At 47.3% G+C, this 13962-nt stretch overlaps 1 protein-coding gene across 1 annotated transcript; it reads left to right on the top strand.

Moving 5' to 3' along the window:
• The first annotated feature begins 7944 nt into the window (after positions 1-7944).
• LOC140720729 (uncharacterized) lies at positions 7945-13631 on the top strand. The gene is made up of 3 exons (XM_073035559.1): positions 7945-8200; positions 8474-9428; positions 13457-13631. Exons 2-3 carry the CDS (start codon positions 8641-8643, stop codon positions 13629-13631), a joined length of 963 nt encoding a protein of 320 aa, XP_072891660.1. The 5' UTR covers positions 7945-8200; positions 8474-8640.
• The last annotated feature ends 331 nt before the right edge of the window (positions 13632-13962 follow it).

The following is a 13962-nucleotide window of genomic DNA, read 5'->3' as shown; positions in this document are numbered from 1 at the left end:
CTGAGGCACACCACTAGTCACCGGCCTGCAACGTGAGCAACAGGTATCCACCACTACTCTCTGGCATCTCCCATCCAGCCACTGTTGAATCAATTTTGCTACTTCAATATTAATACCTAACAATTGAACCTTCCTAACTAACCTTCCGTGTGGAACCTTGTCAAAGGCCTTACTGAAGCCCTTATAGACAATTTCCACTGATTTTCCCTCGTCAGCTTTGCTCGTAACCTCTTCAAGAAATTCAATAAGATTTGTCAAACATGAGCTTCCAAGCACAAATCTATGTTGACTGCATCTAAACTGACCCTGTCTATCCAGACAATTGTATATATCATCTCGAAGACTATTTTCCATTAGTTTACCCACCACCGACGTCAAACCAGCACGCTGTTAATTGCTAGGTTTACTCTTAGATTCCTATTTAAACAATGGAATCACATGAGAAATACGCCAATCCTCCGGCATTATCCCCGTTTTCTAATGACATTTGAAATATTTCTCTCAGAGTCCCTGCTATTTCTACACTAACTTATCAGTACCCGGAGACTTATCCACCTTTTGTATTCTTTAAAAGCTCCAGTACTTACTCTTCTTTAATCATCATAGCTTCCATAACTACCCTACTTGTTTGTCTTATTTTTATAATTCAATATCCTTCTCCTCAGTGAATAACGATGAACAGAAATTGGTCAAAACCTCCCCCATCTCTTTTGGCTCCACAAATAGCTGTCCACACTGATTCTCTAAGAGACGAACTTCATCCTTTACTATCCTTTTGCTATTAACATAACTGCAGAAACACTTTGGATTTATTTTCCTTACTTGCCAAAGCAACCTCATATATTCTATTAGCTTACTAATTTCTTTCTTAATATTGTTGTTTATATTCTTTATATTCTTCGAGCACCTCATTTATTCCATGCTGCCTATATTTATTGTAGATGTCTCTCTTTTTCCGAATGAGGTTTCCAATATCCCTTGAAAACCATGGCTCTCTCAAACTTTTAAACTTTCCTTTCAACCTAACAGGAACATAAAAATTTCCGTACCCTCAAATTTTCAACTTTAAATGACCTCAATTTCTCTGTAACGATCTTCCCATAAAACAAATCGTCCCAATCCACTCCATTGAAATCCATTCGCATCTCCTTAAAGTTGGACTTTCTCCAATCAAAAATCTCAAATCTGGGTCCAGTTCTATCTTTCTCCATAATTATATTGAAACTAATGGTATTGTGATCACTGGACCCGAAGTGATCCCCAAATCATTGCTCGGTCACCAGACCTATCTCATTCCCTAACAGGAGATAGAACACTGCCTCTTCTCCAGTTGGTACCTAAATGTATTTCTTAAAAAAAAAATATCCAGCACACATTTTACAAACTCCAAACCATCCAGCCCTTTAACAGAATCGGCTTCCCAGTCTATGTGTGGAAAATTAAAACCTCCTACAATCACTACACATACCTGCTATCTCCTTACAAATTTGTTGCTCCAATTCTGGCTCCCAATTAGGTGGTCGGCAATTGTTACTACACCATTCCCATTCCTCAATTCCACATAGATAGTCTCCCTAGACGAACCCTTTAGTCTATCCTGCCTTGCCACCTCTGTAATATTTTCTTTGACAAGCAATGCCACACCTCTCTCTCGTGCCCCTCGGATTCAATCACACCAGAATCATCTAAATCCACGAATATTTAGTTGCCAATCACACCCCTCCTGCAACCATTTTTCACTAATTGCTACAACATCATATTTCTAGGTATCAATCCATACCATAAGCTCATCCAACTTTCTTACAATTCTGCTAGCATTAAAATAGATGCATTTAAGAAACTCTCAACCTCTTCCTCTCTGTTTATCCCTAACAGTGCAAACAACTTTATTATCTTTTTCTTCCTTCTCCCCTACATCTTTGGTCTGTGCGCTCCCCTTCTCTATCACCAGCTTATCCTCCCCACAGACTGTCTACTAGCTTTCTCTATTTGTGAACTAACCACCTCTCTCCTAGTTTCTGCAGATTGATTCCCACCCCCAGCCATTCTGGTTTAAAGTCTCCCCGGGAGCCTTAGCAAACCTCCCGGCAAGGATATTTGCCCCCCAGGATTCAAATGTAACCCGTCCTTTTTGTGCAGGTCACGCCAGCCCAAAAGAGGTCCCAGTAATCCAGAAACTTGAATCACTGTCCCCTCTCCAATACTTCCGCCACGCATTTATCCTCCAACTCATTCCATCCCTACTGTCCCCGAGATTCCTGCCTTTCCAGTCCTAGTTCTCAACTCTCCTCCTTTCTCCCTATCTTCGACTTTCAGGACAATTTCACTTTTAATGCCTATGTCATTGGTACCGATATGTACCACGACCTCTGGTTACTCACTATCCCACTTTAGGATATCCTGGTCGCGATCAGAAACATCTCGGGCTCTGGAACGAGGGAGGCAAACTACCATCCTGGTCTCCTGACTGCGTCCACAGACTCGCCAATCCGACCCTCTAACTGTCGAGTCCCCTATTAATACTGCCTTCCTCTTCCTTTCCCTACCCTTCTGAACTACAGGGCCGGACTGTTTGAGCCGGTGGCAACGCCACTGTCGTTTTCCCCAGGTAGGTTGCTTCCCCTCCCCCCCCCCAAACAGTACTCAAACTGGAGTACTTATTGTCAAGTGGTACAGCCACTGGGGTACTCTCTGGTACCTGGCTCTTCCCCTTCCATCACCTAACCGTGACCCACCTGCCTGTCTCCCGTGGCCCTGGTGTGACCACCTGCCAGTAACTCCTCTCTATCATCTTCTTCCTCTCCCGGACCAGACGAAGATCATGGAGCGACAGCTCCAGTTCCCCAACACGATCCCTTAGGAGCTGCAGCTCGGCGCACCTGGCGCAGATGTACACGTCCCGGAGGCTGGTAGACTGTGAACACCGAGAACAACAAGCTGCCCTCACACTCATAATTCCTCCCTTTCCTCAAATAGCAGGGGAAATTAAAAACTGAAACTACCTTGCTTCGCCCGATTCCGCCTAAGCCCGTTGAGGTAAATCCCTTAAGCCTTCACTCTGCTCCCGGCTCACACCGCTGCCCGCAAAACGACGCTGCCCGCTGTATCAGGCTGTGTTCCTTTCAAATCTTCCCCGCCTAACTGCCCATGGCCACACGCCTGCGCAGTCCCGCCTCTCTGAACTCCGATGAGAAGAAAAAATTAAAATGGCTCCCGCCGCACTCCCGTTCTGATCCTCACACTTCCTTCTCCAAATGTGGAAACTGACATGGGCTGTGGGAAGAGAGGGCGATGTCGGAGTCTTTATGTGGTTGACGCAGATCTTTAGGGAGAAGGCTAGGCATTGGGATTATTGTGGGGACCCGCACGGGGCCTTGAGGTGAGAGTGGGAAGTGCAAGTATTTTGGGGACTAGCACGGGGCCGTGGGGAGAGAGTGGAGCTATGGAGCTCGTTTGTGAACTGACCTAGGTTGTGGGAGAGAGTGAGGCAGTGGGAGCACTTTGGGGTCTAGCACATGTCTGTGAGCGGAGAATGAGGGTTGGGTGTACTTTGGTGACAGACAGAGATCTGAGCTGAGAGAATGGTTCAGTGGGAGTACTCTGGGGACTGAGACACGTCCGTGCGGAGAGCATGGGAAGCGGGAGATGTTTTGGTGATTGGCACAGGTCTCTAAGAAGAGCGTTGAGCAGTGGGATTATTTCGGGGACCTGCACGGGGCTGTGGGGAGAGAGTCAGGCAGTGGGTGTAGTTTGGACTGACACCGATCTGTGGGGTGGGAGTGGTGAGTGTGAGTACTTAGGCAGAAAACACAGGCCTGTGGGGAGACAGTAAAGAAGTGGGAGCACTTTGAGGACTGACATGGGGTCTTGGGAGACACTGGCGCTGTGGGAATATTTTGGGGACTGACACGGGCCTGTGAGGCGAAGGTTGGGTACTGTTATTATTCTGGTGTCTGACACCGATCTGTGAGTAGAGAGTGGGGCAAGGGATAACTTTGGCGTCTGACACTAGGCTGCAGGGAGAGTGTGGGTCAGTGGGATATTCTGGAGACTGACACAGGCCTGTGCTGGGAAAGTGGGGTTGTGGGAGATGTTGGGGTGCCACAGGTCAATGGCGAGGGAGGGTATCAGTGATTTTGGGGACTGACTGCTGGAGGTGCGTTAAAATTGTTTACCCCTCTTTGACAGGAAAGTGGCTTCGAATGTCGTGTACAGGATGTACGGTGGAGTCCCCGAGTGCGGTGTATGTTCATATTACAGTGAGCTTAAACCTTGCAGTCAGGTTCGTTATCGCTTCATCTGTGAGAAGTCTGAAATTATCCGGGATCTCTGTCAGCAACCAATGGGACCTACTTGAATATAATGAGAAATCCTTCTTTCTCCACATTTCTCTTAACCACTGCACTGCCCCTTCCGCGCCGCTGCCCCTCACCCTTACCCTGTTCTCCTCCGTCCTTCTATCGCAATCTTACTCACCATTTTGCCCTCTCTTTAACATCGTCAGTATAAAGTCTCACTCTCATCCCTGTCTTGTCTCGCCTTCTCTGCTTCATCCCCGTTTTCCTCACCTTGCTTTCTTGCCTCCCTCTGCCCAATTCCTCCTTCTGCTCCCGGTCTCTCCCTCGATTCTCTACTCTGTCTCTACCCATTCTCCCCATCCCACTGTGTCTCTTTTATCTAACCCAGCTCGTCCCCGCTTCTGTCTTCAGCTACTCTCACCTCAATCATATGTGTTAATGTTCTCGATACCCCAGTCCTGGGGAAGTAGAGTGCACGCATTCGCCTGATCTGTGTCTCTCGTGGTTTTGTTCACCTCTGTAAGGCCCCCGAAAAAAGTCTCAGAATTCCCAACCCCACTCCATAACTCAGTCCCTCCTGAACCGGCAGCATCCTCGGAAATCTCCCTCTGTAATCTTTCCAGTTCGTTGAGATTTTTCTTAGAGCAAGGCAAGCAGAACTGAACTCCATACTCCAAGTGCGGCCTGACCGACGTCATCTGCAACTGCAACGTGACCTCCGACCCCCGTACTCAGTGTCCTGACTGATGAAGGCCAGCGTGTCAAATGTCCTGTCCACCTGTATCGCATCTTTTCTTCCGGATTCACGGTCTGTTTTATTATCTGTGACTTAGACCACCTGAGATTTGTTCTTTTGAAGAATCAGTAGGACACAAATATGTAAAATTATTGTCAAAAGCGAAAAGCTAATAAATGCCGCAACAATGTGTAGGCGGTGCTCATGTGTTCAAGAATATGTCGGCGGAGGGGAAGAAGGTGTTTCTGGTTCATTGAGTTTTCAGTCTCCTGTTCGTCGTCAACCCTCCTTCCCAGCCGACCATCCTCGTCACCGTCATCCACGACTTCCCCTGCAGTCCTCCCCGATGCAGCCACCGCCATCTTATTGCACACATCCTGTCTCCATCACCCCTCCGAGCCATACACTCCGTGCCGTCTCCGTTATCTCCTCCTTCCGCAACTCCTCTCCCCGTCTCCCTCAGCCGCTCCATACCCTGCAGGTCCTTCACGGTACCATTAATCCTCTCCCTCCTGTACACGTCTCCATATCTCTCTGTTCATATGGAAATCTGGGGAGGATGGGGGAGAGGTGACGTCTGGTATTACACCAGCCAGCCCCCTTCCACCGGATATCGATCTCTCGGTTCTGAGCCTCTGCCCTGCTCTGTGTGAACAGGCCGATCGTTTGGTTCGACAACACTTCATCACAGTATCTCACCACCACGACCAACACGACCCCTTCTTCCAATTCTCTTCTCTGCCCTGCACAGCCTCTGAACAGAAACACACGCACATTCTCCGAACAGGCACACAATTCAAGACTTCATGAACTGCGGAGTTCTGGGTATTGGTGTGAGGGAAGGAGCTTCGGAACATAGGAGTTTCTGAAGCGACCCGGGGGAGTAATCTTCAGTTTGTGTCTGAGCACAGCTCTGTGCGATAGGACGGTCCGGAGAAAGCGTCACCTTGTATCTAACTTCAGGAGTGTGTGGTGCGATGGTGTGAAGGGAGAATCACTCTGTATCTGACCCCGGGAGTGTGTGATGGGACAGTATGGAGGGAGCGTCCCTCTGTTACGGATCCCTGCAATATGTGACGAGACGGTGTTGAGCGAGCTTTACACTGTTAATCTCCCGAGTAGTGTGTGATGGGACGGTGAGGAGGGAGGTTCCGTATCTGTGTGACCCCGGATGTGTGTGTTATGACTGTTTGATGACTTTGTGAAGGAAGCTGCATTCTATGTCTGAACCCGGGAGTGTTGGATGCGACGGTGAGGAGAGATTTTCACTCAGTGTTTGGATGTGTGTGTGTGTGCGTGTGTGTGTGTGTGTGTGAGAGAGAGAGAGAGAGAGAGAGAGAGAGAGAGAGAGAGAGAGAGAGAGAGAGAGAGAGAGAGAGAGAGAGAGAGAGAGAGAGAGAGAGAGAGAGAGAGAGAGAGAGAGAGAGAGAGAGGGAGTGATGAGCCGGAGTTGAGGGATAGAGTGGTGGGAAATTGGTTTTCATTGGGTTTATCTCTTTGAATATTCAAGGAGGAGTCTTGAGGGAGAGAAAGCACAATACTGTAGGTTGGGTGGTTTTCACTTTAATTATTGTTTCTTTCTTTATAATGGCACCATCAGTAGCATCAGTAGCAAGGCATGGCACGAGAGTTGAATGTTTGCCTTGTGGGTTGTGGGAAGGCATGGAGACCTCCAGAGTCCCTGACAACTTCATCTGTAAAAAGGCCATCCAACTGCACCTTCTAACACTCTGCGTTACAAAGTTGGAACTGCAACTGGATGAACTCGGGATCATTCAGGAAGCTGAAAGGGTGATAGGGAGGACATATAGAGATGGATTTACACCCAAGGTGTAGGATGCAGGAAACTGGGTGACGGACAGGAAGGTGAAAGGGGTTAAACAGCCAGAGCCAGTGCAGAGGCCCCTTGTGGTCAACCCGCTCATTAACAGGTAGACCACTTTGGATTCTTCTGGATGGGAGGAGAGAGGTGCAAATGACCAAGCAGGGGAAAGTCTCACCGGTCAGGTCTCTGGCACTGACTATGGTTCTGTGGCTCTGAAAAAAATGGGGTGAGATGTGGCGAGCTGTATCGATAGAGTGTTCTTTGTTAAGGGAACAGAAAAAGGTACTCTGGACAAGAACGAGATTTCTCAATGGTCATTGCTAGGATTGGGGAGCATGCCTTATGAGGTTGAGTGAACTCGACATTTTCTCCTTGCAGCGTCGGAGGATTAGAGGTGAACTGATAGAGGTGTACAAAATAATGAGTGGCAATTATCGCGTGCACAGACAGAGGTTTTTTCCAAGCTGCTGAGATGGCTAGCACAAAAGGTTTTGCTTTATGATGCTTGGAACCAGGTACAGAGAAGGTGTTAGGGTCATTTGTTTATGCAGAGAGTTGTGACTGCGTGGACTACGCTGCCGTGGTGGTGGTGGAGGCGGAAACGATAGGTTATTTTGTGATACTCCTGGATAGGTAGAAGGAGCTTTGCATTATAGAGGTCTATGGGTAAAGCCTAGGTAGGTCTAAGGTAAGGGCATGTTCGGCACAGCTTTGAGGGCCAAAGAGCCCGGGTTGTGTTGCAGGTTTTCTATGTTTCAATGTTGTCTATATTATAGACGCCAGTATATAGAAAAGAAGCGGGAGCCGGTTCTGCAAATGTATGTATGTGCAGGCGTAGCCAAATTTAGAAAGAACATTCAGTTTAACATTAGGATTCGAACAACAACTTCAGATTTTTGTATCACTGGGTTCTTTTCCACGGAAGGTGCGAACTCTACAGACGAAACGGTTTCATTTCATTTCACTTAAATTCGATTCAAGTTTCACGGTACTTCCATCACACAGGGATGCCCATAAATACAGCCAGGACCTGGCCGATAATTACAATACCAACAGTCCCACACGGTCCACAGCACACTGTGCTGCCTTTATGGCAGTTATTTAGTTTATAATATTTTCGCGTAGTAATTTGTTAGCATTTTTAGTTAAAGTTAGGATTGTTTAAATCAATTGATTTGTCTGTAATACATCGCGGCTGCGATGACGTCACATCCGGGTTCGCCGCGTCTTGTGGGGAATTACCGGTTTGAGATTCACGCAAGGGCGGGGGTCACTCACATGTGCGACCATAACGCTGACTAGGGTCTCTCTATGCACCAAAGACACAGTGAAAGCAACGCTGTAAGTCATTAGATAATCGGTATTTTGAGTTAAAATGTTAACGCCGATTCTGTTAAAAGTAACGACGGTCGGTAAGGTTTACCTTTTCGTCAGTTAAAGAGTCGGGATAGTTTGTATTGAAGTGTATCTAAAGCAGCCAATGGAGCAGCTAGATTCTGACTGTATGCTGCACTTTAATGTATTGTAGTTTTACCTTTGCAAGTATTCACAATGTAAATGTGATATTTAGAAGGGAACAAACACTGTACCAATCTTGTATTGTTTTTTCAACAGTTTTCACCATGCGTTAATGTGAAGAGTGAACAGTAAATGGTTAATCTTACTGCGGTCTCGTTTGCATTGATTCTGGTTTATCTCGACGTTTACCTCGGCGTTATTTCACACCCGAGCGAGAACGTTACAGTGAAAAAGCGGCATTATCAGGTGTTTAAAGTGCAGCCATGTCAACCCGATCCAGCATCAAGTCGTTGTCAAAGTCATCGTCATCCTGCGACAGGGGCAGTAGGGCATCAAGTAAGGCCACCCAAGCAAGAGCGAAAGCAGAAGCCGCCAAGGTGCGAGCGCGCTTTGCCAAAGAAGAATTAGAAGTAAAGATGAAAGCGGCTGCCAGAGAAGCCGAAAACCAGAAGGAAAAGGCTGCCAGAGAAGCCGAAGCGGCCGCCAGAGAAGCCGAAAACCAGAAGGTAAAAGCTGCCAGAGAAGCCGAAGCGGCTGCCAGAGAAGCCGAAAACGAATTGGAAAGGAAAAGGGTAGAGGCACGGTTAGAAGCGCTGAAGCTAGAACGAGAAGCAGCAGCTGCCGAGGTGGAAGCAGAGTTAATAGAAGACGCCGAAGAAATGCATGATCCGAAGGACGGAAAATCTACCTCGGAAAAGATCGGCTTGGAACGTACAAGAGTCTATGTCCAATCTCAAATGGAATGGAAGACTCTTTCTTCCTCTCCTTACTTATTCGATAACGTCCCACTTCACGAGGAGTCTTGGAGAGGCCCGACGGCATCACGTCCATCCGAGGAAGATAATTTACCCTCGCAACTCCGCGATGAACCCAGGAATGCAAGGGCTCACGACAAGTACTTCTCGACACCGAACTTACCGGATTTGGGGAGAAGAGAGGCAAAGACTGAGTCCAGACCAGCAAATCCCATAACAGATGTACGCCCTCAGTCATGTACCTGTGGACATGTTCCCCCAGCCCGCACGCCACCTGCAGACGAATCCGCAGCACGGTATTTCGCACGACGGGATCTCGTCACTTCAGGACTATACCAGTTCGACGATAAACCTGAAAATTACCGTGCATGGTACTCCACTTTCACCAACGCTATCGACGGATTCCAGCTCAGAGCAACCCAGGAGTTGGATCCTATGGCAAAATGGCTGGGAAAAGAATCATGCGAACAGGTGAGACGCATGCGTTCAGTGTACATCAACAAACCCGAGCTAGCATTGAAGAAAGCATGGGAGAGACTTCAGGAGGGCTACGGAGCCCCCGAAATTATTGAGGCGGCGCTATGCCAACGTTTGGGAAATTTTCCTAAGGTGTCAGCCAAGGACCACACCAAGCTAAGAGAATTTGGAGATTTACTCATGGAGATTCAAGGCGCCAAAGAAGATGGCCACTCAGCTGGTCTAGTATACCTAGACACTCCAACCGGGATTAGACAACTCGTGGACAAACTTCCATTTGGGCTGCAGGACAGGTGGTTGTCCGTTGCCTCAGATTACAAGGAAGAACACAAAGGTCAATTCCCTCCCTTCGAGTATTTCACCAGGTTCGTGTGCAAGGAGGCGAAGAAGCGAAACGATCCTAGCCTCATAGGTCCAGGAAGCAGTACAATTTACACCAAGCCAGATAAATCCACTTCGAATAATTCCAACATTACTAAACCAGTCTCAGCGCTTAAGACTGAAGTCCTTACAACTAACAACGACTCTAGCAAGAATTGTCCATTGCATAACAAACCCCACCCCCTCAAAAGATGCAGAACGTTTAGGGAAAAACCCCTCGAAGAGAGGAAGGCCCTTCTCGAGGAGAAAGGAATATGCTTTAGATGCTGTTCCTCGACCTCTCACTGTGCGAGAGAGTGCACGATCGCCATGAAGTGCCTGGAATGTGATAGCACTAATCACGACTGGGCCATGCATCCTGGCCCGTCACCGCAAACCGACAACGCTCCTTCACCCCCACAACAGGACGGCGGGGAGGGAGAAGCTCACTCCAGGACAACTGTTGTCAGCTCGAGCTGTACGGAAGTTTGCGGTCAAGCTCACGCAAGCCGTTCTTGTTCAAAGATCTGTCTCACTAAGGTGTACCCTAAGGGAGCCAAAGACAAGGCCATCAAAGCCTACGTAATTCTGGACGATCAGAGCAATCGCTCGCTAGCCCGTCCAGAGTTCTTTGACTTGTTCAACATCGAGAGCGAGCAGTTCCCATACTACCTTAGAACTTGCTCAGGCAACATGGAAACTTACGGAAGGAAGGCTGAAGGCTTCCAGATCGAGTCCCTGGATGGTAAAGTCGTCATCCGTCTCCCTCCGCTCTTAGAGTGCAATGAAATCTTGAACAACCGCACCGAGATCCCGACGCCAAGTGCGGTGCTACACCAGCCCCATCTCCACCACATCGCCAAACACATCCCAGAGCTGGATCCAGAAGCAGAAATACTCCTGCTATTAGGAAGAGATGTTCTCCAGGTGCACAAGGTTAGGCAGCAGGTCAATGGACCACACGATGCCCCCTTTGCGCAACGCCTGGATCTGGGCTGGGTGGTGATAGGAGAGGTGTGCCCTGGCAACGAACACAAACCAACAGTTAATACACTCAAGACCAATGTGCTAGAGAGTGGCCGCCATTCAATTTTTCAACCCTGCACAAGTTTCATGTGTATAAAGGAAGCACGACAAGGCTTTAACAAATGTAAAGTAACCGACAAGACGCTGGGTCAGTCAGTCTTCGCTCAAACTGAGCATGATAATAAACTCGCTCCATCAGCTCAAGACACCATTTTCTTAAAAATAATGGACACTGAGGTCTTCCAGGATGAAGCAAATAATTGGGTTGCCCCACTACCCTTCAGAGAACCACGCCAGTGCTTGCCAAACAACAAAGAGCAGGCAGTCAAGCGGTTCACGCCCTTGCAAAAAACCACGAAAAGGAGACCTGAGATGCAGCAAAGCATCCGATCGACCCACGAGGCACTGGGCACACCAATGGCAGAGGTCACAGCCATTATGAATGCACGACCACTCCTACCCGTGTCTTCTGACCCGGAAAACCCCTTCATACTGTCGCCATCAATGCTCCTTACGCAGAAGGCAGGAGCTGCCCCTCCACCAGGGGACTTCTCCGATAAGGACCTGTACACAAAGCAATGGAGAAGGGACCTTCAAGTTGGAGATTTAGTCCTGCTCAAGGACAAGCAAATCGCCGGCAACTGCTGGCCAATGGCCAGAATCACTGCCACATTCCCTAGTAGGGATGGACATGTCAGGGAGGTTGAATTGAAAACTACCGACCAAGGCGATGGGAAAATTTACCAAAGGCCTGTTACAGAAGTCATTCTACTTCTACCTAACGACTGATTTAGAGACTGAAGTTTGTATTATGTTCATTGTGACCTTACGAAGGCCAAGCGGGGAGTGTGCTGCCTTTATGGCAGTTATTTAGTTTATAATATTTTCGCGTAGTAATTTGTTAGCATTTTTAGTTAAAGTTAGGATTGTTTAAATCAATTGATTTGTCTGTAATACATCGCGGCTGCGATGACGTCACATCCGGGTTCGCCGCGTCTTGTGGGGAATTACCGGTTTGAGATTCACGCAAGGGCGGGGGTCACTCACATGTGCGACCATAACGCTGACTAGGGTCTCTCTATGCACCAAAGACACAGTGAAAGCAACGCTGTAAGTCATTAGATAATCGGTATTTTGAGTTAAAATGTTAACGCCGATTCTGTTAAAAGTAACGACGGTCGGTAAGGTTTACCTTTTCGTCAGTTAAAGAGTCGGGATAGTTTGTATTGAAGTGTATCTAAAGCAGCCAATGGAGCAGCTAGATTCTGACTGTATGCTGCACTTTAATGTATTGTAGTTTTACCTTTGCAAGTATTCACAATGTAAATGTGATATTTAGAAGGGAACAAACACTGTACCAATCTTGTATTGTTTTTTCAACAGTTTTCACCATGCGTTAATGTGAAGAGTGAACAGTAAATGGTTAATCTTACTGCGGTCTCGTTTGCATTGATTCTGGTTTATCTCGACGTTTACCTCGGCGTTATTTCACACCCGAGCGAGAACGTTACACATACATAATATGTACAAAATAGAAAGATAGCAAGTATATGTAGGATATCAGTAAAACACATTTATGCATTATGTACACGCGCGCGCGAGTGCGCGCGCACGCACACACACACACACACACACACACACACACACACACACACACACACACACACACACACACACACACACACACACACACACACACACACACATTTATGCAGCTTGAGGCCTGTAGTGTTCTCGTGCAGGTGGAAAATCTCTGAATTAAACACCTCGGTAAACCGTAGTCAATGAGGGCACGATCCCAGTAAGATCATCCGTTTACTGTTCACTCTTCCACATTAACGTATGTTGAAAACTGTTGATAAAGCAATACAAAACATATGCAATATTTGTTTCCTTCTTGGCATCACAGTTACATCATAAAAACTTGTAAAAGTAAGACTACAACAAACTATATTACATTAAAGTACAACATACAGTCAGAACCTACCTACGTCATCAACAACTTTAAATACACTTCAACACAAACTATCCGGCAACGCTTTCAATAGCACAAGAAAATCAACTTTATCAACCGTCATTACTTTTAACGGAATCGGCGTCAACATTTTTACTTCAAAATATCGATTGTCATATGAACTTACGCCGTTGCGTCTGTGATGTTTCTTAGTGGGTAGAAAGAAACTTTACTCGCGCTGATCCTGCAGACACAAGCCCCCTCCTTCCCGTCTCTCCAAACCGGTATTTTCCCATATGACGCGGCGAAACCGGGCGTGATGTCATCGCATGCCGCGATACATCACAGACTTTGAATTTACTTTCAACAACCTTAACTTTAACTAGAAAATAATTACAAACGAATTACTAAAGCGAAAATGTAATAAAGCTAAACAAATGCCTTAAGGGCAGCACAAGGCCCCCGGGCACTTTAAATGTCACGGTAATCTACAATTGTTCACAACAGAGATTGTCTTCTGCCGAGCGAACACTGGGGGGCAGCACATACTCCTGCCTGGAGGCCGCGCCACACCGCTGCCACCTTGCTCAGCTCCTCCATTTCCGATGCCATGAACAACTCCCTCAATTTACACCTGAACTGGATTGAAAATAATATCCCAGCGGTAAGGTTCGCCAATTAAATGGGGGTGTGGTGGTATAAACTAGAGTTGCGGGGGAAGTAAACGAGAACGCTATTACAGATATTTGGGTGGTTGTTGGAACAGATGTTTTTAAGACTCCGACAAATTCAGGGGAAAAAATTAGCTTCCAGGAAATCATGTTCTGGGCTGTCTCCGTTTCAATGCAGGAAGTATTGTACGAAAGGCAGATGAGCTCAGGGCAGGGGTCAACGGCTGAAATTATGATATTGTAGACATCAATGAGACACCGTTGCAGGACGGGCAGGAGCGTCAGCTCCACGTTCCTGGTTTCGGTTGTATTAGTCGTGAAGTAGCGGGAAGTACTGAAAGT

Source organism: Hemitrygon akajei, unplaced genomic scaffold (genome assembly GCF_048418815.1).
Source record: "Hemitrygon akajei unplaced genomic scaffold, sHemAka1.3 Scf000046, whole genome shotgun sequence".
In the NCBI taxonomy this organism is placed as follows: Eukaryota; Metazoa; Chordata; class Chondrichthyes; order Myliobatiformes; family Dasyatidae; genus Hemitrygon; species Hemitrygon akajei.
The sequence above is the reverse complement of the archived record's forward strand: the minus strand, read 5'-3'. Positions and strand labels throughout refer to the sequence as shown.